The sequence below is a fragment of the Panthera pardus genome, unplaced genomic scaffold, assembly GCF_024362965.1.
Source record: "Panthera pardus isolate Hobbes unplaced genomic scaffold, ASM2436296v1 HiC_scaffold_2, whole genome shotgun sequence".
NCBI lineage: Eukaryota > Metazoa > Chordata > Mammalia > Carnivora > Felidae > Panthera > Panthera pardus.
The window spans coordinates 95,789,285-95,808,267 of NW_026526765.1; the positions used below are offsets into that span (position 1 = coordinate 95,789,285).

The 18,983-nt window shown below is 42.0% G+C and overlaps 1 protein-coding gene and 1 long non-coding RNA gene across 2 annotated transcripts in view; both read right to left on the minus strand.

The window, feature by feature from the left end:
• JMY (junction mediating and regulatory protein, p53 cofactor) overlaps positions 1-11,581 on the minus strand; it is a 100,283-nt gene extending 88,702 nt beyond the window's left edge. Inside the window, exon 1 of the mRNA XM_053907251.1 lies at positions 9,977-11,581. Coding sequence (XP_053763226.1) covers positions 9,977-11,005 — 1,029 coding nt within the window. The 5' untranslated portion in view covers positions 11,006-11,581. The remainder of the gene's footprint in view (positions 1-9,976) is intronic.
• A 1,557-nt stretch (positions 11,582-13,138) lies between these two features.
• LOC109275085 (uncharacterized) lies at positions 13,139-14,467 on the minus strand. Its single transcript, XR_002083969.2, has 2 exons — positions 14,186-14,467; positions 13,139-13,344 (listed from the first exon to the last, which is right to left on the minus strand). It is a non-coding gene; the product is annotated as an uncharacterized LOC109275085 (long non-coding RNA).
• Positions 14,468-18,983: the final 4,516 nt, after the last annotated feature.

Below are 18,983 nucleotides of genomic sequence, written 5' to 3' on the forward strand. Positions count from 1 at the left end.
TCTTGACCCCTTTCTCTCTTAATCCTTCATTTCTTTAACCCTACCTTTCATAACCTTTTCATTTAGCAACCCCACTACCAAAATTCACATCACCTAATACAAGAGAAAAAAGGGGTAGGATTTCCAATTAAAAAAATAAAGAGAAGTTAACACACTTAATGCCCTCTTCCCCTGTCTAGCCAGAAAAAAATTAGCCAATAAGATAATTAAGAGGAATAAGTAATTAAAGGAAAGGGAGTGTAAAATATTCACTATTAGATGTTATGGACTAATTCTTTAAATGAGAATAAACAGCAGAATAGGTAGGTAGATTTCAGGTCTTAACTCAGACTATATCAAATTCTCTAGCTCTACCATGGGGAGAAAAAAGCATTAGAAAATATTTTGGAGAGAAAATAAATCATCTTTAAAGTAAAATACACTTATGAAAAGGAAAATCATCACACTGTCTAAACCAACTCACCCTTAGCAACCTTATATACGCAGAAGAATTTACAACAGAATATTTAAATATCAGTACATTTTTTCTTCCTGTGGTTATAAAAAATTGTATTTAATGTTTATTTTTGAGAGAAAGCACGACTGGGAGGGGGCAGTGAGAGAGGGAGGGAGAGCATCTGAAGTGAGTTCTGTGTTGACAGCAGAGTCCAATGCAGGGTTTGAACCCACAAATAGAACCCTGAGATCATGACCTGAGCGTATGTCAGACATTTTAGCTGAATGAACAACCCAGGCTCCACCAAAAATTATTATTTTTATAAATGATTCTTTTAAGACGGACATATGCATCCTATCTCACAAATGAGCTTCATGTACCATAAATGCAGGCACAAACTTAAATTAGCCTCCTATATAATCACGGTTTTCCAAAAACACTCAGCAGCCAAACACTGTTAATGTTTTCACCCAGGGATGAGACATTGACCGTGTGTTTACATTTGACAATGTTTATCAGTTAGCCTCACTCCGTTTCTACAGGAAAGAGGATGGGCCTATGGTTAAGAAAGCAGTATAGAATCAATCAGGCTTGAATTTGAATCTGGTCCACTTTTATGCCAGATGTTACCTTGGACAAATTTATCTACTCTCTTTGAACCTGTTTCCTCTACTGTAAAATCCCTACATCTTAGTATGATATGAAGATTAATATTAAGGGTTAACATTTACCAAGTGTTTTGCTGGGCATACAGCACTGTTCTAAGTACTTGAATAATTTTTTTTAACGTACACTTTTTCTTATTTTTTTATGTTCATTTTTAAAAAAAATTTTTTTTAATGTTTGTTTATTTTTGAGACAGAGAGAGACAGAGCATGAACGGGGGAGGGTCAGAGAGAAAGGGACACACAGAATCCAAAACAGGCTCCAGGCTCTGAGCTGTCAGCACAGAGCCCGACGCAAGGCTTGAACTCACGGACCGCGAGACCGTGACCTGAGTTGAAGTCGGACGCTTAACCGACTGAGCCACCCAGGCGCCCCTATGTTCATTTATTTTTGAGGAGAGAGAGAGCACGCTGTGCGCAGGGCACGGCGGGGGGGGGGGGGGGGGGGGGGGGGGGGGGGAGGGAGACAGAGAATCAGAAGCAGGTTCTGTGCTAACAGCACAGCCCCAATGCAGGGGCCGGAACTCACTCACTGTGAGATCATGACCTGAGCCAAAGTCGGATGTTTACTGAGCCTAGGGTGGGATGCTTAACCATTTGGGTCACCCAGGTGTCCCTACATTAGATCTATTTTTAAAGGCAGCAGTATTCTCCTCACTTTACAGATGAGGAGAGCCATATTCAGTTTACAACAGCAGTACTCCCTGGCTTTACAGAAGCAGCAACCAAGGAAGTAAGAATTAATAAGGCCCATATTCACAAAGCTATTAAGTAGAGCAAAGACTCAAAAAAACTCAAATCCTACCTCTCAACTCCTATCTACATGCTAATTTAGATAATGTATTTAAATACTTCGGCACAGTGCTTGAGCAACAGAAAGCAGGGAGCATTCAATAAAGGTTACTTTGATGACTGAAATTAAAATCTCACATACATCACTTCACACAGGTCACTCTAGTCATGGCCCCACTGGTGTCAGTAAAGAGGAAAGAGACTCACCTAGATAGGAAGGTGAAGAGGAAGAAAAGCTTAAAGAAATAACTTTAGTTATTAAATGTTTAGTAACTAAATATTTGTTTCATTTTTTTAACATTTATTTATTTGAGAGAGACAGAGCGTTAATGGGGGACGACGGGCAGAAAGAGAGGGAGACACAGAATCTGAAGCAGGCTCCAGGCTCTGAGCTGTCAGCACAGAGCCCCACGCAGGGCTTGAACTCACGGACCGTGATATCATGACCTGAGCTGAGGTCAGATGCCAACAGACTGAGCCACTCAGGCGCCCCTAGACATTTATTTTATAAATGTAACTTCAACTTATCTAAAACTGGGAAAAGCAGTAGTTTTAATACTAGAAACCACAGGGAAATGCACCAAAGGAAAACAAAACAAAACACCTTCAACAACAGGTAATGAACAAAGGGAGCCCAAGAACACAAACCCAAGAACAGAAAGAAACACTTCTGCCCTCTTCTAATGCTCTCTGCACCCCAAAAATGAATCAGGACTTTTTCAGAGCCTAAAAAGATGTAGTAAAATGAAAAATGCTGTGACTCAAACATTTACCTTACAGCAGGGAGACCTACACCTGGATACAAGCACATAAAACAAATGGATCAGGTCCCAACACTTGCTACACGGGGACTGTAAATCACCCAGATCCTTTATCTCTAACCTCAGTCTCACCTCAGACATTAAGACAAAAGGAGGGTAAGTGACAGCCCTAAGGTCAAGCCACTAGTATCAGAATTATTAGGAGAAAAATACACATTTTCCTGAGCCATGTTCAGTAAGTTTTCTTTCCCCTAAACACTAATTGAAGGGCAGTGTAGTGAGGAGCCTCTGTAAAAAATACCCTGCCTTAGGGGCACCTGGGTGGCTCGGTCGGTTAAGCGTCCGACTTCGGCTCAGGTCATGATCTCACGGTTCGTGAGTTCAAGCCCTGCGTCGGGCTCTGTGCTGACAGCTCGGAGCCTGGAGCCTGTTTCAGATTCTGTGTCTCCCTCTCTCTCTGCCCCTCCCCTGTTCATGCTCTGCCTCTCTGTCTCAAAAATAAATAAACGTTAAAAAAAAAAAAAAATTTTTTTTAAAAATACCCTGCCTTAATAAAATAAGATGAAAATAAAAACAATGGGGTGCCTGCGTGGCTCAGTCGGGCATCCAACTCTTGATTTCTGCTCAGATCATGATCTCACAGTTCATTAGTTCAAGTGCCACATCAGGCTCTGCGCTTATAGTGTTGAGCTTGCTTGGGATGTCTCGGTCTCACCCCACCCGCCAAAAATAAACATTCTAAAAACCAAATCGATAAACATTAAAAAAAAAAAAAAAAACCTGCCTCAACTAATTCCTAGCAGCAGGCCAATTTGGTGATGAACCATATTCAAAATTTCTTCTGAAGAAAATGACATTTTTATCACTGTATTCTCCCTATGTTTATGTTACCTAAATTCATTAATATTCATTATATAAACTAAGCCTCAAATCATCACCTTCAAATATTAAAGTTACAAATAAAACCCCATGTTAATGAAGTAACTTCAGGGACGTTTGGGTGGCTGTTAGCCGTCCAGCTCTTGGTTTTAGAAGAGACCTTATGGTTCTTGAGATCAACCGAAGCCTGCTTGGGATTCCCCCTCTCCCTCCCTCCCTCCCTCCCTCTCTCTCTCTCTCTCTCTCCCCCACCCCACCCCCCCCATACCTCCTCTGCTCGCTTTCTTTCTCTGTCTCGAAATAAACATTTAAAAACAATTTTTTTTTAAATAAAGGAACTTCATGTATTTATCCTTAAGACCATTCTCCTCTAGCCCATCAGGCCTATTTTCATTTCACAGCCTATAGTATAAAACCTTCAACACAGAGTGAAAACAGTCTATCATATATAATTATAACCATATAGAATTTAACATTCAAGGACAAACATAAAAAGGCAATTTTCTACACTTAAGAAAACTCACGAAATTTTCTAGGTTTTTGCTGAATGAATCCTTCTCTGCCCTTGTGGAGCTTTAACAACTTACTGCATTAAGGCTACTGAGAAATAACAGTTCTCTACAAGAAGCCTGAAAGGCCAAATGTACTTCACCACCTCTACCAAAAACTAAACAGCATCAAGAACTATAGTTTAGTCTTCATTGTCTTTTCTTACCCTTGCAACTTAAATTTTCTCCCATCAATCACTGAGGGAACTGGACAGATTTAAAGGGAGCGGATCCTGGCCTATTAAAGAGTGAAAAGAGCCATGAGAAACTTTCCATTACAAAAAAAGTAAGCACACGGACTTTTAAGCATCAATGGAAGACCACCTTTTGCTTTCAATTCCCACTTCTCACAATATTCCACAAAGTTCAAATAAAGCAGCAATGGAGAACACTGAGAGACTGATTAAAGTTACATGTGAAGATTTCAGGAGTGAAGATTGCTAATTCAAACCTAACAATTGTGTTTAACAAACCAAACCTCCCACTCACCTTCTCCCTTCTATCTCCCTGCCCCCCCCCCCCCAAAAAAAACCCCTTGAACTCACATTGCTCAAGTGTTTGTCAAAGTTGGCCTTGTTTTATCAAGGAGGAACATGCCTGATTTCATGCCTGTGAAATATGTGGTGGACTGGGCATCATGTGATGTTAACAGCAAGTAGAGAAATGAAGTGAACATGAACCGGTTATCATGAAGGCTGCTGCTATCCTGCCACCAGCCTCCATGTTTCTGCATTACAGATACACTAACCTAAAAGCATATATTCATCTCTTTTCTATACTTTTTCTTCAGTGATGTGAAAAATGGCCAAGTTTATTTCGGCACATGATTGAAGAAAATGATTAGTATCTAAGTCATTGTTTTCATAGCCTCTACCATTCAAGTCTTTCATCAACTTTCAAGAATCGCACAAAATTCACTTGGCTTCATTATTCCTCAACTGTCTTTACACTGTTTTTATGGGAATATACAAGCAGAACCACTCTCCCCACTGCAACTATATTATGTCCTTTCTGAGCCTGCTTCTATTATTTATACCTAATCATGGGTCAAGGCACACCAGCCCAATGAAAGGCCAGCACCCTAAGGCTCTAAAAAGACTGACTTATCTACTCTATATATAGTTGAGATTTCAATGTGGCTCTAGAGTTTTGTAATCTTAGTTTTTCACAAAAATTAAGTCATAATTGGGAGAAGGGATGGTAAGCATTCTTCCTAGAGCTCCTGGCCCTTTACATGAAATAACCTCTCAAGTCAGGAGTCATCTATAGCTGAGTCATTTTAAGAGAGAAAGGAAAACAGCAATTAGGCACTCTTATCTAACATAAACCCACCCTTACACCCCTAGGGAACCTCTTTCTTCTGTAACACAACATGGAGACTCTGCCCCACACATACCTATCAAAAAGAACTTGAAATTAAACAAATGAGTTATTTAATTTAAAACACATTATTGAACTAATATTTTTAAATAGTACCATTCTCTCATTCTCAGGAGACTGACATCCCTTTTATTGTCTTCAATAAGGCACTGCAGAAAAAATATGTGTGGATTAAGACAAATCTAAATTTGAATTTGAGTTTGACCACAACTTAGCTGTTTAAGGTTGGCCAAATCCAACATCTTCAAGTCTCAACTTCAGCCCCAGTAAAATGGGTATAAAATACCACTTATCAAAAAAGAGAGTCGGGATGATGAAGAGATAGTAAATAAGAAACTCCAATACCTAAGTAGTTCCAATAAATACTAGTTACATTCCCTGCAATAAATGTTGAGGTGAAAACTCTGCAGAATCCTTATTACAAAACAAACAAAAAAAACAAAATAAACCCAAAAATGAACATTTCCTGAAGCCTCCTTTATACGTGCCAGACACATTGTTAAGCACTTTTTCATAGTATCTTACTTAAATCTCAAGATATCCTTTAAATATCTTCCCCTTTTCCCTGTTTTAAAAAGGCTAAATAACTAAGCAGGTCAGAGAAGTGGTGAGTCCTATTTGGAAGCCAGGTCTTTCTGACTCCAAACACTAGGTAGGCTCTGTCTACAGCATGCCTTACATGGCTACTTATGAAAACACATGCAGCTCTCAGTGTTTTGTTTTCTTACTGGAAATAAATTAAAATCACTGGGAAGAAGTTACCTGAGCAATTTTATAAGCATAATAAATTTCAAAGAGAACAATGATTATTAGATCTTAATCAAGCCTACTATCATAAAGTTTACTATCTAAAGGACCACAACCATTTCAACAATAGTTGTCCTTACACAGAAATTATTTACAAAATTCAGGTCATCACAGGTAAGTAAGCCATAGTATGGGCCACCCAAGCACATACACTATAATATGATCCTCAGTTCTGACCTACAACCAACACTACTGCTGCAACCATTCCAAGAGGCCCTGGTGGCACTGGGTTCAGGGACTGAGTGCCTGCTATATAAATAGCAGTACTTCACTAAACCCTTCTAAATTCCAAGACAAATCTAATCTACCCTGTAATAAATTTCAAGATTAAAGCTCTGCTTACAATTCTTATGTCATCTAAAATTTTTTCATTAATATTGTGTCAACTGCAGCTCCTCAGATTATTTCTAGTCGACCCAACTTGTGAATCACTAATAAAACTTTTAGTAGAAAACCTAAGATTTTCATTCTTCACTATTTCACAAAACAAAGATATAGGAGTATTTCTTATAACCCATATTAAATCATAAGTGTCTTCCAATACTTATACTCCAAGAGTTATGCCCAAAGTTTAGAAAGCAAATGAATTACCAGTACAGTTTTAAAGCCCTTTCTGAGGAACACCTTGAAGAATCTGATAAAAGTCTTTCTCTCCAAAAATCCAAATGTGTCTGTGCATATAAAACTTGGCTCACTACCTTAAAGCACCCCATTAAAGTCCATCTATATAGCTCCCCTCAATTTATAGGGAATTCATCAATGCCAGATAACAACCTCTTATTTAGAAAGTTCTTTACAGTTTTAAAACATTTTACTCCTACTTCTCAAACTGTACAGTCCCGTAAGGAATTTACATTTATCAATTTTTAAAATTTTATTTACCTACAACTATAAATCAAAAAGATTCTTCCAAATCCTTTAAATTCTCATAATACTAAAAAAACAAAAACAAACAAACAAAAAAAACAACCACCTCTCATGTTCTTGGTCCACAAATATTGAGTGCTCACAAGATGTGTGGCCCTGAACCAGGGATGGCAAAGAGAATTCCAAGATACTGTCAAGGCCAGTGACCTTGAAAAGTTTACAATCTAGCAGTACAGTCTGTTCTACTTAAAAAACAAAAAACAAAAAAAAAACAAAAAACAAAAAAACTCCTTTCAACAATTTACTGAGTATTTTGAACAAAAACAGGTGTGGTTTTTAGGCTAAAGCCTTTAAATAGATAGGAAAAGGAATATTATGGAGGGAAAAAAAGCAGAATAGACCCAGAGAAACTAAAAAGAGGGAAAACCATAACCAAAGACTAAATTTTCTAGTAACATGTATCTAAAAATGTGTTTAATTTACCAGGTACACCTGGCTTGAACACCTATAGCCACTTCCACAAATTAAGTCAACTTCAAAATTGGGAACAAAAAAACCATTCAATGAGAGGTAATAACTTAACAGAATCATTAGTACTAAACTGACAAAATTTCCATAAATATTTTACTTTAAAAAAGTTATTGCAAACTATTAAAATAGTAAAAAACTTAAGCAGTTAGGGAACAACAACAAAAACAAGGCTGGTGTGCTCTTAAACTCCCATTATCAAGCCCAGAGCAGACGTCACTAATTAAATCACACCACCCTTTTTTCCCCACTAAGCCTCATTTCTTTCAAAATAAAGTTCCAGTAGCTATCAGGGTGAGCACTATGAGTGAATTTGTTGTTATTGTTATTTTTCAAATACTGTTCAAGCCAACTCAATGAAGCACCAAAAATGTATGTATGTATTTAATGTCCAACGAATTTACAATAAACTTCATCTGAGTTGTTTTCCAGAACACAAAATACTCTTTAAAACTTTAAACCTCTCTCCGTTAAGGAGAATTTATTATGGTCAATATAACCTTAATTAGGAAAATATATTCTTTTAAAACATGTAACACTCCACCCCCATGGAAGAGTTCCAGATAACTGTAATTAATTAACTACATTTTTTGGCAATCCTCATTTTTGACCCTATTTGAATTAAACCAGACAAAATTACTTTTTCTGAATATCAACAAAATTAAAACTAAACCTGCCTACATCTTTAGAAATGTAAGAATTGCAAAATTTAACAAAAAAGTGTAAGAGAAAGAAGCACTAATTTGTCCTTCCAGTTTAAAAAAAAAATACAGGTCAGTTTTAACAAAACTCTAAAGAAAATATATGTGATCATTTAAAATTTGTCACTTCCTTCCAAAAAGAATTTAAGGGAGAACACAGATGCCAGAAGATGATAAGGTGGAAAATAAAAACAGATCACTGGAACTCTAGGATCACATTACCAGGTGGGTGATGCTTAGCACTAAATAAACTAACAGGAAGGAATGAAAACCTGAATTCAGTAAGTTTTAAGAGAGCACTGTGGGATTAGGGAAACAAAAAGTTATTTCCTAAGTCTCCAAGTCTAGCAATGAAAAATACATACTATTCTATGAAGAAACCAGGAGATGAGCATCCTAGCCTTAATAGCAGGATTCAAGTATTACATAAACACAGGCATGGTTAACAGATGACAACACAATGTCAGGAATATAAACACCATAAAAAGGAGCATTTCCGCACCCCACCTCTAACCTCAATTAGTAGTAACACTAAAAATAGTAGCTTTGAGGAAATATCTGTTAGTGTCCATTGGTAAAAACTAAAGTGTATCTTTTTTTCCCAAGATGTTTTATTTTTAAGTAATCTCTACACTCAACTTGGGGCTCCAACTCAACCAGGAGATCAATAGTTGCACACTCTATACAGACTGAACCATACAGACTACCTGAAAACTAAAATATATTTTGGAATACTCTTTTAGTAAAGTTCCTTCAGCAGAAGCTGTTCTGTAGGCAGGACCTCAAATTATGCATATCTTATCTTGCTTGTAGAGCTCCGCATGCATACCCATGCAGACTTTTTCCATTATTTCATGTAATTTTAAGCGTAAGAAAGTTTGAAAAGGCTTGATACTACTTTTACTCTTAGAAGGACACAAAGTATAATAAACATTCCTGCCCAGGACCTTTTTTTCCTCCCTAAAACAGGAATGAAACATGAGCCAGCTATCAAGACTTGAGAGATTCCGAGAGTGGTCATAAACCTTTAAAAATACATTTGCATCCAATGGAGAGTGGTGCCTTTTCATTTAGACAAGCCACTCATTTGGAGAAAAACGAATTTAAAATTTGCCTAAGTTGCCAAACTACATATGAAGATAAAAAAAAAAGACCAAGTGTATTCCCAAAGACAAACTATTATGAGTAAATGAACAGGACCAGAAAAGTAGGGTTAATTAACATTTGGGCAATTATTGCTGGAAAGAGACGCAAGAGAGAAACGAACACACGGTGTCCATTTACCTGACGCCTTTGGCCTCAGAGGCTCTAATTTTATTTCCAGCACGGAGGAGTAAACCGAACTCTTATTATATAGAACCTATTTGATAAATGGAAGAAGAAAATCTAAAGACTTATATCAAAGTTCCTTCAGAGGGCCAATTAAGGTAAAGCACGGTTTTCCTACCACTGAAAGGAATTAAGGGGGAGAACGGTAAGGAACCCATCTTCTTCCTCTTCTCTTGTCCAGAAAAACAAGTTTCCCAAATGCGCACAGTCCAGACTGAGGTTTCAACCCCCGGCAGTGAGTAACCAAAAGCAAGGACTGCTGCAGCCCAGACTAGGTTCTTACCTCCTGGATGCGCTTCCTGGCCCGCTGAAGCACTTCTTCGTAGCCCTTCTGCCGCAGCTCGCTAAGGCTTTCGTAATACTCCTCAGGGTCGTCGGTCTCAGTGAAAAGTACCTGGGACAGGATCTTCCAGCCGCAGGTGTCCAAGCCATGGCCCAGGTAGACCTGGAGCTGGTAACATAAAGTGTCGATCTCCTGCTCGGTCATCTCTGGGGCCCCCCCAAACAGCACGGTCCACATGCCAGAGGGCTCCTCGGGGAACACGGGTAGGCACTGCTCCAGCTGCGAGTTCACAGAACACAGCTGCTGGTGCACAGCACGCAGATCCTGGAAGGAGAAGAGCCCAGCCCAGCTACACTCCTCTGCCGGAGACTCCAGCTCGGCGGTAGGCGGCGGCTGCTCCGCGTCCGAGAGCGCCAGGGCTCCCGGGGCCACCTCGTCCTCCCTCACCATTTCCAGCACCTCGATCTCCTCGGAGACCGCCCCGCAGGCGCTCACTACTCGCACCGAGGACACCGTGGCCTCCGGAGGCGCCGAAGGGGCGGACCCCGCCACATCTCTGCCTTCAGATCCCCTTCGAACCGGGCTAGTCTGGGCCCTCACTGGGCTTCTGAGAGGGCTCTCCGCCCCTTTGCCGGCCGGACTCCGCAGCAGCGGGTCCCCTCGAAGGCTGCGCGCACTCCGCGGAGAGCCGCCCTCCGCCCAGGCCGGACTCCTCCGGGGTCCCGGGCTCCTGCCCAGAATCGCAGAGGCCGTGGCCTCGGGCCGGCCCTTGCCAGCTGGACTGCCCGGCCCGCGGGTCCCGTCCGACGTGGATGCTCCGGGCTCCGCGCCCCCTCGCGCCCCCGCCTGCTCCCGGGAGCCGCTCCTCTGCCTCTGGGCCGTCCGGTTGTGGCAGGTTATGGCAAACTTGCCCTCAATCTCGTTCCAGGCCACAATGAAGACAAACTTGTGCTTCTCGCGCTCGTCGAACACATGGGGCCGCACGGCCACCCAGTCCGACTCGAGCGTCTCCTCCAGCGCGAAAGACATGGTGGCTCCGGAGCCAGGCCGCGGGGGAGGCGCCGAGGGCCCTGCCCGCCCGAAGACTCACCGGCTGGCTGCACCGCGCCCCCTGCTCACCCTCGCTGGGCGCCTTCGGCCATCTTAGCGCGCCAGCCGGCTCTCCCCGCTTGCTCGCCCGGCCCTCAGCACTCGAACCCGCCGCGCTTCTTTGTGGCGGGGCTCGCGGGAAAGACAATACGCGTCCCCGGAGCAGGTAGTTCACATGGTCACGTGCGGCTGGATCTGTTTACAAGCCCCGCGCTGCGGCGGCGCCTCGCGTCCGACCCGGCCGCCCCCAGTGCGAGGCCGCGGTGCTGCGTCTTCGGCTCTCTGAAGGTGAGGCGCGGGTCCCGCGGGGCCAGGCAGGCCGGTAGGCGGTCAAGACCGGCCGCTCGTCCAAGCGGATCTCCCCGCCCCTCCTCCTTCTTCTCTTCTTCCCGACCGCCCGGAGCCGGCCTGACGGAGAGACGCGTCTCCTAAACTCTGAGCTTCAGAATCGCCACAATGTTGCCATTTGGCTGCTGACGTAGGCTCCTCCACGAGGGACGTAAACACGGGCACGTGCCGCACGCTGGTGACGCGGCGGCGGCGCGCACACCCCGTGCGCGCGCGCCGACTCCGCCCCTCGGCGTCCCCCGCCCTCGCCTGCAAGCGGCCGCGCGCAGGACTCTGTCCATCTTTCCGCGTAGCCTCCTTCTCCCAAGACTGGAGCCGGCAGTTGGCAGCAGTCTGCTGGCTCTGGAGACGGTCAGAGTGCCAGGTGTGCCTTGCGGTACAGGTGGCCTCTGAATCTCGAGAAGGAAGGAACAAAGGTGGAGGAACTGAGATTTTTCGAAGCCCCGTCATTCAAAGGGACCTTGAAATGTAAATGTGTTTCCTTTCGCTCTGGTGGAAGTCGGTATCGATAACTCCTATATTCAGAAAATACTCGGTAACATCACAGGAGCTATGTGCTAAACTTTACTAGGATACCCCGGATTGTTGGATTCTCCCTAGCACTCTTGAGACACCGTTTAAGATATGAAAGGGAATTGTCTGAAGACAACCCAAGAGAACTCCAAAACCAAATTAAATGAAATGAAAATTCAGTCTTGTCCTAATAGTATGAATGTTTACGTTCCAGTTCAGCCGTGTTTTACTGCTTCTGGTTTCATCATTGTGTACTGTTCTGTGAACCTCGTTTCGAAGTCACTGGCTTAAACCCTTTTGAAGTTGAATTCAATTATCAGAGATCACAGAATGCACATACAAAAAAAAAAAATCATGTAAATCTGAAGAATTCTGCTACTTATGCTGAATGATGACGAAACACATTTTTAAAATTGCCTGGTGGATCTTATCTAGTTTATATTATTGGCATTCTCTTTCGCATTAGTACTCCATTCATAGTGCAGCTATTCTGCATCCACAGTAAAGTACCATGGGAATTATTCTTTTACTTTTGTCCATATTTCATTTTTTTAAGTTTATTTATTTGTTTTGAGAGAGAGAGGGAGACAGATGATCCCAACAGGCTCTGTGCTGTCAGCTCAGAACCCGACTCCAAGCTCTAGCTCCTGTACTGTGAGATCATGACCTGAGCCCAAACCAAGAGTTGGAGGCTTAACCGACTAAGCCACCCAGGCACCCCATTTATGCAAAACCATTTGGATTAAAACCATTATCTAGGTTTACTTCAGTATACTGACATCTGAATAAACAGCCAAAAGTTTTAACCCTATCACTCAGGAGGACATTGTAGACCTGTAGATCTACTTGTACCGGAAAAAAAAAAAAAAAAAAAAAAAAAATTGGGGCAGGATGAGCAAAAAGGGAAAAAGACAGATTTTTTAACTCCTTTTTTACTATTCTTTATGTGGAACCACAAATTTTCAAGTCTTGTAACCGAACTTGTGCCAACTCTCTAGTGCAAATAAATCAGAGATCTAACTTTCAAAAGGCAGGAAGAGAGACAGAAAACCCATTGCAAATCTGTATCACCAGGTAAGCAAACATTATTTTCCTGTCTTCTGCTAAAAATGTACCACTAAAAGTTTTTCTGATAAAAAGTGATGACATGATCACTAGCTGTCATAGTACATTACAGATAACTATGAATACCAAGAATGAGCATTAAAAGGATATGTTCATAGGAAATATTTTTATTATGTATATTAAAATTGCAATATTTATCCACAGATATTAACTTGTGTCTGATCACAATAGTGCAGGAGAACATTGTTTGGTGGTCACACAGGTATTAAGTATTTTCCCCAAATACTCTGGTCACTGTGTTTGATCAAAAGGGTTGTTTCGATGTTTCTCATTTCCTTGAAGTAATTGTTATCCTAGAAATGAAAAGAAAGAAACCAAAATTCCCATGGCAGCTTACTGTATACTACTCAACAATTCTTTATTTAGATATGCATCTGATTGTCAGTCAAGCAAGATCTTTGAGTATATAAATTACTCCCTAGGAGTCAGTAACACCATAGAAAACTACATCACCTTACCAGCTTTGAAAGGCCTTGAAAACAATTATCTGTGTGAATTTTTTTTTAACTATTGAGGACTGTTAGGTAATCTGCAAAATGATTTAACTCTGTAGGCCTTTTAATAAAGACTGTAATCATTTACATAGCAATATTCAAATTACATAGCATATTCCTGCACATTTTCATTTTATCCTCACATCAATCATGTAATGTACTTATGAAAGGAACAAGTCTTTAGTTTAACATGTGAGAAAACAGCAGTTCTATTACTTTGGTCACACATCCCAGGACTGGGAACAGGGAATGGCTTGAGTTCAGAGGCCTAATGGATGTATCTGTCTCTGTTAGATTCTCTCAGAAGCAGATGCAAAACTTTATGGGGGGCGGGGGAGGGGGCGGGCAGTAACACCTGTAAAAGAAAAGGGGCAGAAGCAGGACTGGGCAGGCTACTCCAACAGGGAGCTCCAGAACAAAGGTTATTCTTTAAACTTCCCCCATTGAGTAGAAATGATTAGGCCTTGCTCAGTCATTAACTGGGGACAACTCTGAGAAAAGCATAGGATGGTAACCAGAAATTGAAGACACAAACAGCTGGAGAGACTGTCAGCCAGCTAACCACATTCCTTGCAGCTGCAGAGTGAGTCCTTTCTTAAAAGACGATCTGATTGACACATCCCCACATCTGCCAGTTTACCTTTTGTGTCCGTGGATCTACTTCATAACATATGTGGGGAGCGGCCCCGTCAGGGCTCTGGTTGGCTCCTCTTCCTGAGGGGAAAGTTAGAAGAAGGAAGTAAAGAGACTATAGCCTCCACAGCTGTGGTTGGTCTCACAGCCAAAACTGGTACTCATTAAGTCCCCTCTCCACTGCCTGCTCTAAAATCCCTCACTCTGTTGGCTTCAGTGGTTTACGTGGTGGTGTTTCCCAAACGCTCATTCGAGGCGTCTGAGCTCCTGGTGACCTTACCTGCGTTTACCTGACCTTACCTCCATTACCACATCACTACATTTGTCACAATTAGGCAAGTACGTACCAAGAGGCACCCAGTCGCCACCTGAGTTCCATGCATGTTCCTCCCCTCTCCCATCAAGTAACACAAGCCCTGCCTCCTTCTGCTGGGTTAATTACCCCTAACAAGATGGTGATTCCTATTCTTGCCTGCTAGTTTCTGGCCACACAGAGCCCAAAGTGTTCAAGTGGCAGCTGTAGCTTATCGTTCAATAAGGTCTTGGCTATCTTGTGACAAGAGCATATGTATTTTGAACATCAGGATCTCTAACCTTGCAGAATTCAGAGCTGTGGGGCCTTCAGTTGGTCACTCAAAGTGACGGGGAGGCCACTCCTGCTTCCATCCTTTGGTTCGTGGACCCATGTATTCTTCCTCTTGGGGACATAGTGCTATATAAAGTTCTGTAATTCAATGTTTATATATGTCTTGGAGGATGGTACCCCCATCCTTTTGGGGTGTTGCCGCTGAGCTGATGCTACAGCTGTACCTCCAACATGCCACGCTAATACTCTATTTAGCCAGTAGCTTCTAGATGACACAGTATATGACATGATCACTGGACCTGTAAAATGAGTTCCCTGATTGGATCTTATGTTGTTTCATGTCTGTAGATCAGGCATTCTATAAGTGGCTTGATAGTGCACAGGAAAGGCAAACCTGTACCCAGATTAAGTTTCTAGTCCTGTGAGAAAAACCACTGCCTCTTCCAGGATGAAAATGGTCCCCTGTAGACCGTTTGCTACCAAGTGGCCAGTTAGTCTCCACATTGATGTCTATTGCTGGCAGATTGATTCAAAGCAGACAATCACTAGATTGACCTTCGTAAGTGGAAGTCATGTTTTTTGACCCATGCAAAGCGTCTATCTCTTTCACTGTGATCATGTCATCTGTTTGCCTATCATGCCAGTGAATGTCAGCTAGTCAAGTTACTTTGTCTGCTTGGTCATTTGGGTCTCAGACCATGTGGGTGCTTTCTGATGGGTATTAAAATACAATATAAAAATCTTCACACCTTGTTCCCACTCTCATATGTCTGTCTACATGTCTCTTTTTCAGACCTCCTTATCTCTGATATTTGTATTTTTCTCCTTCCAGGCTTCTGACCATTCCCCATTGGCCAGAGCCCATCTATGTTTTGACTCTAGTCCACTTTCCCTTTCACACAAAGTGGATGACCAGATACATCTGAAGTTCTTCCCATTGGGAAGATTTTTCTTTCACAAAGAGTCTCATCACCATTTTTCACAGCCACCTTGAATAAGTTATATAATGCAGGCAGCATCCACTTTGGGTTTTTGCCTAATACTGAATCACCCATCCATAAACCAAGTGGGGGAGGGGGACTCCTCCTTCTTCAGTTGATTGAATAGGAGATCCATGTGGCCACTGGTGTGAACTCAGAAGGGACACTCCTACATAGTGGATGCCATGAGGTCCTGGATCCACTGTTCATGCCCCTGGCAGCGTCATATTTTCCTGCTCATACTCAATCTCAAATGTACCATATCCATCTTATGATGGATTGCTTACTTTATGACTTGTTCCTAACTGATGATGGGCACTTCCAGACTATGGTTGCTTGGCATCCCAAAGTCCAGCATTTCAGCTCTATCAGGGCCCGTTAGCATGCTAGGAGCTATTTTACAAAAGGGGCATAACTCTCTGCTGCAGATGGGGTGACCTTGTTCCATAACCCCACGAGCCTGAGTTGTGGTTGTTCCTTTGGGACTTGTCATTAACTTCTTGTCGTATCTTTTTGTACTACTGACATCTCAAATAGCATAGAGTGTGCTGAAATCATTGTTCTAAACAGCAGGGCTACTTGCTCTACAGTTAGGACCATTACCTCTAAAGTCCAAGAAGGCTTCACAGTCATTGTATTTCCTTCTTGTAACAGTGGATGCATGCTGCAGCAATTTTCCCTTTACTTTGAAGGGAATGTCTTGGCATGTTCCTGACTGTGGGATGTGCAGAAACTTTACTGAGTTGCCAAGTACCTGAATTTTTGTAGAGTGTGTCTCTCTCCATCTGGAGTACATGTGTCTTACCAATTCTCTAGCACTCTAGTACCCTCTTACTTACTCATCTGCCAGACTGTCATCATGTCATCAGTGTAATGAATCAATATGATGTTCTGTGATATGTCCAGATGGTCCAGATGTCTTCAGGCTACACGATGACAAATGGTGGGAGAGTTAACACAGCCCTGGAGCAAACCATTTCTGACCATCTTTCCTGACTGGTATAGAAGAATATACACTCACCAAACCAGTGGCTGCATACTACATACCATATTATCTGTCCTTGCAAAGAAACTACATCTGGCTGGATGGCTGCGATCGGGGCTCTTTCTTGGTTGAGCTAGCAGGAGTCTGCAAGATACATTTGGTTTCTGCAAGGACCAGACCAGCAAATTAAACAGAGATATGCGGGGGACCAGCATGCCTGCATCTTTAAGGGTGGCACTAATCTCTGCCATCCCTCTCCAGGGTTACACTGTTTCTGATGTAACACTATCTTGCTGGGAGTTAGGCAGTCTCAGAGGGTTCTGCTTGGCCTTCCCCACTATCAGAGCTCTCACCAACAGGTCCAATATGTGGGTGACTCCAATCACCACATATATCAATCCCAATTATATATTGGAGGGCTTGGGAAATGAGTACCAGGTGAGTTCAGAGACCGAGTAGACCCAGACTTTGGGTAAGACTCTATCACCTGGCCCTTGTATGTGTGTCCTCACTATAATACAGAGCCTGTGATGAAGTTTTGGGTCTTTGAATATCAGTACCAGCTTGGACCCTGTGTCCAACAGTACTTGAAATGTCTGAAAGTTTCCTTTTCTGCAGTGAACACTCACGCCATACATGGCCTAGATCCCTTTGGAGAAGCACTGGGGAAATCTTTATGTATTACAGAGTCCTTCCCCCTGAGACCCAATCATCTCTTCAGTCATTGGGCACCAGGTCTGAAAACTGAAAAATGGTTCGGGTCCAGAGACTGGGCAAAGGACTTTTTTGGGGTAACTTCGTTCAACCTCCTACTCATCCACTCTTGCTCTGTTTTGACTATGTATATGAAGCAGTGCATTTTGGCTGTACAATTATTTTATCCTTCAAGACACTGTGTTCTCTTAACCCTCCCATAACTGTGGACACTGTGACCCCCTGGCTTCTGGTGGTGAAATACTACCACCAGCCTTTCTTACTCCAGGGCCTTTTCATCCTCACTGCTATCAGTGAGTTAAGTTCTGTAACTGCTTCTCCTGCCATTAGCCCTGGCCTCAGAAGAGAGCCACACTACACTTCATAGTGATGCTGGGGCACCATGTACTAGCTCATTTCTAACACTCTTGATAAATGGCAAATCCTTTGGACCTTCCTGGAAAACATAATCCTTCTCCTGGCCTCATGTAACCTTTAAGTTGTCATCACTTACATCCTTGAGCTAAATCCTAATCCTAAATATTTGTATCCTAAATCTTTGAGCACATAATTATTTCTTTTTATTCTTAATGACCTATCTAGAGAATCCTTTGAAACCCATACATTTAACCACTGTGTTACTAAAGATCCTCCAAGCAGATTCCAAGATTACATGTGGGAAAGATTTTGGAGGCAAACACCTGTGAGGGAAAATAGATAGGCAGCCAGAGCCAGGGGGAAAGCTGGTAGATTATGATGGAGAGAGGGAAGAAAGGAAGTCTCCACAGAAAGCATCTTAGAGTACAAAGTAGTTGAAGAAAGTTTTTACAAGGCCAATGGGGAGTCCTCAAGCCAAGGTCATCGGTCAGGGGAGTTTCCTCTCTCCCTGCCTCACTCAGTCCTTAGCTGGGAGCAGCCTATGAGAAGTGTAGTAGATTCATAACATAGCAGCCCAGGCCATCGGTATTATGCTTGGAGATCCGAGAGACGCATTCTTATGGCTGCCACAAACACCATCTGTGCTTTAAAAAAACTTGGAACTATTTATTCACTGATTCATGACACATCTAGGGCACAAATATGTGTATGATGTAGTGCTCACATTCTAGCACTTGGCTTCAGTTTGAGTGGATTATCATGAATAATTTTCAGAAATTAGGAATAGAAATAGACATATTTTGAGAATCTCCTGAGGCAGATCTTCAGGGTATGGCTTCATTATTTTGTTTGAAATGATTTGACATTCTAAAGTAAGTTCTAAGCTAAATACTAAATGGGGTTTGGGTTCTTCGTCACTGCACCCAGGAAGCTATACAACTGTACCTAAAAATGTTCTTCCTTTAAAAAAGGTCTGGATTAGTATGGCATTTTGGCACAATGCTAATATATGATGAAATTGGGTCTTAAGTACATGACTGTTTACTATATTACTTTATTTTTTCTGTATTTTAAAAATAATTCATAATAAAATTAATAATTAAAAAATACCTGTCATCAAAACAAAATTAATTACAGCTACACATACTAACATGGATATATTTCAAAAGCAACATTAAATGAA